This window comes from Phocoena sinus, chromosome X (genome assembly GCF_008692025.1).
Source record: "Phocoena sinus isolate mPhoSin1 chromosome X, mPhoSin1.pri, whole genome shotgun sequence".
Classification (NCBI taxonomy): Eukaryota; Metazoa; Chordata; class Mammalia; order Artiodactyla; family Phocoenidae; genus Phocoena; species Phocoena sinus.
The window spans coordinates 128,972,868-128,979,001 of record NC_045784.1 but is presented as its reverse complement, the minus strand read 5'-3'; the positions used below and the strand labels follow the sequence as shown (position 1 = coordinate 128,979,001).

The window sequence follows — 6,134 nt, the reverse complement described above, 5'->3', positions numbered from 1 at the left end:
CCCCCGGCCCTGCGCCGGGAGTTCTTCGATTAGCCCCACCCACTCCAGCCCTGTGCCAATGGGGAGCGTCAGCGAGCGGTCCGCCAATGGGGAGCGACGCCGCGCGCGCGGGGCGGTGGGAACGGAGTCGAGTCACTGTGTACGTCGGTTGCCGTAACAACGGGAAGTGGAGTCCATCCGCGATGGTGAGTGCGTGCCGCCGTCTGGAACCCCGCGTCCAGAGGCTGAGCCCTTCCCAGGCCTTGGCAAGGCCCCGCCGCCTCTCCTGCGCGGTTCTCGGCCTTGGCGCACTCCTTCTTCCTCTGAGAGCTTTCCCGGAAGGGTAGGGTAGAGATGCCGGCTGCCCTGCTGGGCCTGTGCTTCGTCGCTGTCTCCCCTTCAGCCACAGCCGACCCCTACCCGCCCCTCGGGTTCCCCTGGCCTTCTCCAGCCCCTTCGGTGACCGTCCCTGGGCAAAAAAGACTCGGGTTCCCCCCAGGCCCCGACCCCTCTCTGACTCTGGCCTTCTGGCCGCCTCTACCAAAGTTTCCACACAGAGCTGAGGGGCAGTTTATTATGTTTGATTATTAATGCATTTAAAATGTTAAATATAGGGACTTAGGGAAACGCTTTGAGCTTCTTGGAGAAGGCTCAGAGGTACCAAGGGGATTGAATTTTATTATTCGATATTGACAGAACATATATCTTACCTTAGTAATATTTGGCCTAAATCTAGAAGTAATCAGAAAACCGGAGAACTTAAGAGTGAAGCGGGGTAGCGTTCTAGGGACATTTTTATAGTTAGGATCCCCAGATTCCGGGAGAACTGGTTATCTGTACAGTTCTCCCCAGTCAGCTCCTTGGCTAGCTCTCTTTTGGGATGATTTTTCAATAAGAGACGTCCAAAAGAACAAGGCATTTCCTTGCTTCTACAAACAATAGTTTGTTAAGCAAAGTTTTGGAATTCGTTGGTATAAGCTATCTTAAAATATGTGTGGTTGTAACTATTTTATGTAAAATGTGGACTCTTACTTAATATTATGCTTCTGTGTTTGTAAAACATATAAAGGCCTCTAACTTTAAGAAGGCAAACGTGGCACCAACTGCCCAGCGAAAAAGGATGAGTCCTAAACCGGAGCTTACTGAAGAGCAGAAACAGGAAATTCGAGAAGCCTTTGATCTTTTTGATGCTGACGGAACTGGGACAATTGATGTTAAGGAACTTAAGGCAAGCCCTATACATTCCTGCTCTGCTGACTTATCTTTTTTCTGCCTCTTTGTCTTCTGTGCTGTGTTTTCCTGTCTTTACTTACCTCGAGAATTATTAAATAAAATCGAGTGCACATATCAATTTGTTTAATGTTATAGTGTTTCTTAGTCATTTTAACAGGATTGTGGCAGATGCTGGCTTAACACCCTCAGCACTGTCATTGTTTCGCGCCTGGGCTTAGATGTGCCTATTGAGATGATCCTCTCTTTTTGTTGTAGGTGGCAATGAGGGCACTGGGCTTTGAACCCAAGAAAGAAGAGATCAAGAAAATGATAAGTGAAATTGATAAGGAAGGGACAGGGAAAATGAACTTTAGCGACTTTTTGACTGTGATGACTCAGAAAATGGTAAGTTAGCTAAGATGATCAGCATATTTTCCACCAATAATGGTGGACAAATTTGAATCTCGATATGGAAATGTCTTCACCGAAGAAAAGTTAACACAAACCGGAGAGTTCAGATAAAGGAGAGTATTTGTGACTGAGAATTACGATGTTTAGGTTCTACTTGGCTTTCTTCAAGGCCACAGAGTCACAGGGAAAGTCATTTTACCCTCTGAAAGGAAGTAAAAGTCTTCCTGCTATCATGTTTTTTGCTGTTACCTTTCTCCAACCGGTATGTCCGTGTGATACCCACAGGCAGTAAAACTTTTCATAACACCAACAATATTAGAGCGTCTCGCATTTTGACAAGACAAAGTCCATGTGTTTAAAGTTTGAAATTCTTTTCTTTCCTATTTGTCGGTATTCTGGGCAGCCTCAGCCTGAGGCTGTGTTTTTATCGCACTGAGGATTTGGTCTTTCACCACTTCCAAGGTTGAATTCACCCATTTTCTAGTCTCTTGGGTGTCACCCTTCTAAAGGGTCCAAATGGTCCAGAGAGACTCTAAGATGACACCTCACCAGTCTACCTCAGTCCCCTGAGTGTCCCACCCAGGAAAGATGTTCACATTGGTCCATTTCTCTTTCGTTGACCTCCTGGCTCCTCCTTAATGTGGCTCAGCTATGTTCTACTGGCCTGTGGAAAAGTAACTCCATCAGTGTTTCAAGTGTGCTCCCCAGGGCACAGGCCTGTTCCTACTCTAATAATCCTGTTGCTTTGAAATTATCTAATCACACCTATATTTTTCTTCAGATACTCGTTTAAGAGTTCAGGAAGTTTAACATTCTGTAAAAACCGAGTAAAGCTGTCCCACATTCAAGGTTGATTCCCAGATTGGTCTTATTAGAGGCTCACTCTATCTTTAGCTACCTTTCAGGAATATTTGGACTTGGAGCTCTTGGAGATTTTACTCTTTTCCTCTGTTAGAGTACTTGGGATCCCAGTAACGCTTTGTGATCTCGTAACAAGTGAAATAGTCTTCTCTTTCCTCCCTCCCCCTCCACCCTCACCAAGATTCTCCCTCCTCCACCAGCTTAAGCAGTATATTTCCCCTAAATTTAACTCCACCATCTTCTTGTATATCTTAAAAACAAATCTACTTTCTCTTTGGTTTATACAGAAAGTGTTTTAAATACAATCCTTTATATTTCCTTTTTAGCCTCTGGGTTTCTAATAATTTCATCGTTTGTCCCCTTTTTCTACCCTGGTTGATGTGTGATCTTCTGTGATCTAGCCCCTGTGGTCATGAAGGCTGTTACCAAGATGTCTGTGCAGGGCAGGGGGGATGGGCGGTGGTGGGGCTGCAGGAGCCAAGTAAGTATGAGTCATGAATGTCTCCGTATTCATGTGTTTTATGTTCTACTTGTTAAGTCTGAGAAAGATACCAAAGAAGAAATCCTGAAAGCTTTCAAGCTCTTCGATGATGATGAAACTGGGAAGATATCGTTCAAAAATCTAAAACGTGTGGCCAAGGAGTTGGGTGAAAACCTCACCGATGAGGAGCTGCAGGTTTGTGATGCATCAGCCTGGGGCCCTGTGTGACTTTTCTGACTTACGTTTTCTCTGGTTACATATGAAGGAAAACTAGTGTTCTCTCGTCGCTCTGTTGACCACTTAATTTCTCTTTTGATAGTGTGACAAACCTATGGATGCTGCTCCCAGAAAAATACACATGTGAACAATTTTACTTACTATTTTAGGTTTTAGGAATCTCCCTAGTCAACATGATCGTTGAGCTTCCTTCTAGGTGATACACATGTGGCAAAGTATGGCTTGGTTTTCAAATGACTTTTCAGGAACCAAGCCATTGTAAAAAGCAGCACATTTGCATCAGGTGGACCACAATTGTCTATTCATGTAGCATTTTAAAAGCCTATTACTTAGTCACATTTTCGTTTCATTTATGAATTAATCTAACCGGAATCTTTTCCGTGCTGAAGGAAATGATTGATGAGGCCGATAGAGATGGAGATGGAGAAGTCAATGAGCACGAGTTCCTGCGCATCATGAAGAAGACCAGCCTTTATTAAGATCAGTGTCATCTGTTATAACGCGAGCACGTGGAACTCGATTTCGTGCCTGCTGTTGTCTGAAGCCTGGTTTTTGAGAACGTAAATTATTTTTCCCCCACTGACCTCTCTGTATGACTTTAGTAATAACTCTGAATCTATTTTCAACTTTTGAAAGTGTTCTTTGAAACTGAGGTTCTTTGCAAGGTGACCTACTGACTGCTTTAATTCCCCAGGGCAGCACGAGAGCGCGTTAGAGTGGAGAAGAGGGTCTTTGAGCTTTTGCACACCTGCTGTTCTGCCTTGTGTCGCTTAACTCTTGTCCCGCATTCCCACATTTATGCCACCGCAGAGCAGCTTCTTCACAGGCACACGTTGTACTTGTGTCACCACAAGCAGGGGGCATCTCTTCAATGGTTCCAATTTTAATTGGCACCTGAGTGCCGCTTTCTCTCTCTCTCTCTCTCTTTTTTTTTTTTTGCGGTACGCGGGCCTCTCACTGTTGTGGCCTCTCCCGTTGCGGACCACAGGCTCCGGACGCGCAGGCTCAGCGGCCATGGCTCACGGGCCCAGCCGCTCCGCGGCACGTGGGATCCTCCCGGACCGGGGCACGAACCCGTGTCCCCTGCATCGGCAGGCGGACTCTCTACCACTGCGCCACCAGGGAAGCCCGCAGCTTTCTTTTATAAAACCCAGTGAACTCTCTTACTTGCATTTGGATGTGTGTGTGTGTGTGCGCGCGCGCGCGCATGCACGCTATTTGTTTTGTCTTCAAATAAAACCTTTCTTATTTTGAGCTCTTGTTCTCTAAGGATGACTTCTTTAGCCTTGACTGTGAGTTCAGCTTCTAAACCATTTCATTGAACGTAGCCTGGTAGATCCCAAACTCCTTGCCAGCCCGTGAACAGAAAACAAAATGATTCTTTACTATGGATGCGAATTGCTTTTTGCCCTGGGAACCCATCAGTTTCTAAAATTAGTTGACTGTTTTGCATAAGCCTAAATGATGCCCAAAAAAATAGTTTTGGCAAAGTGTACAGCTGGAAAAGAGTCTTATTGGTAATTTGTGCTTGGGACAAATTGGGGAAAGCCAGGTGATTATGACAGTAGTTTGAGCTTAGCCAACCTCTGGTCAGTTTATTTGCTGGATGGTGTCTCAGAATCTCTGTGTGGTTCAGGTCCAGTGACCTTGTCTAGCACCCTCCTGGCCCCATATGGGATGACCTATAAGAGAAATCCCGGCAGATGGCATTAAAGTCTCTGCCCCAGGCTGAGGGTGAGAAGCAAGAAGGGATGAGGAGGAATGGAAAACCGATTAAGCTGATAAAAACAGAACACCTAGGTTAATTTGAATTTCACATCAATTTTTTTTTTAGTGCAAGTGTATCCCATTTGGACATTTTGTTGTTTATTCATTGTTGATCTGAAGTTCAACTTTACCTGGGTGTCTTGTATTTCAACTAGCAACCCTATGTGGGGTGCATGTTAAAGAGGAGTGACCATGGGCCTCATCTCTGGACACTGGCATCCTGGAGGACTTGGGGGTCCCCTGGACAACTCTCCTGCAGAGGGACTTCTCCTTGAGAAACACTGAGGTATGTGGGGGGAGCCCAGAGTAGCTTCAGACCTGGGTTCTCACAGGGGCTCCACCACTTTCTGGCTGTGTAATTTGGGGCAAGCTGCTTCTCTAGGCACCCCAGTCTCCTTGTTTGTGAATAGGGAGAAGAGTGGTGCTTAACTCAGAATCGCTGGCGGGGCCAATGAAAACAACAGAAAGGGCCTGGATTTATAGTGCCGAGAAGGAGGCATTTCAGAAGTATTTGTTCTCACTCATTCCTTTGGTATGGTTGTCACATAAGCTTTTTGTTAAATGTGGCTCCATGAAGCTTTTATGATTACTGTCCCCAAAGTCGAGTTGACAGCATTTCCTATGAGGATTTGACCTTTGTCATATTGCTGGGTTTTAATAAGAGGCATATGATCTGATAAAAGACGTACAATATTGGAAACGAGTGAAAGAACTGGGCCCTACTTCCCATTTCACTGCTAGCTGTCACCCTGGAGACATTCTTATCCCCTCCTGCTTAATGTTCTCCTCAATGAAGTAGAGTCAGAATCGCTTGGAGGGAGGGAGAGTGGCAAGTAACGTGTTATCCCTAAGGATAAGGACAGACATAATGTGCTTGCCATATGTATGTCTGGCAGCCATTCTAAGATAGGTTTTTTGGTTTTTTTTTTTTTTACACCTTTATTGGAGTATAATTGCTTTACAATGGTGTGTTAGTTTCTGCTTTATAACAAAGTGAATCAGTTATACATATACGTATGTTCCCATATCTCTTCCCTCTTGCGTCTCCCTCCCTCCCACCCTCCCTATCCCACCCCTCCAGGCGGTCACAAAGCACAGAGCTGATCTCCCTGTGCTATGCGGCTGCTTCCCACTAGCTATCTATTTTACGTTTGGTAGTGTATATATGTCCATGCCAGTCCCTCAC

General features: G+C 45.3%; 1 protein-coding gene across 2 annotated transcripts; it reads left to right on the top strand.

Moving 5' to 3' along the window:
• The first annotated feature begins 119 nt into the window (after window positions 1–119).
• CETN2 (centrin 2) lies at window positions 120–4,435 on the top strand. 2 transcript variants are annotated; one of them, XM_032620871.1, is made up of 5 exons: window positions 120–185; window positions 1,049–1,207; window positions 1,468–1,596; window positions 3,002–3,139; window positions 3,571–4,435. In XM_032620871.1, exons 1-5 carry the CDS (start codon window positions 183–185, stop codon window positions 3,658–3,660), a joined length of 519 nt encoding a protein of 172 aa, XP_032476762.1. In that variant the 5' UTR covers window positions 120–182; the 3' UTR covers window positions 3,661–4,435. The 2 variants fall into 2 exon arrangements, with proteins under 2 accessions (XP_032476762.1, XP_032476763.1); XM_032620872.1 differs by lacking the exon at window positions 120–185 and adding an exon at window positions 192–322.
• Window positions 4,436–6,134: the final 1,699 nt, after the last annotated feature.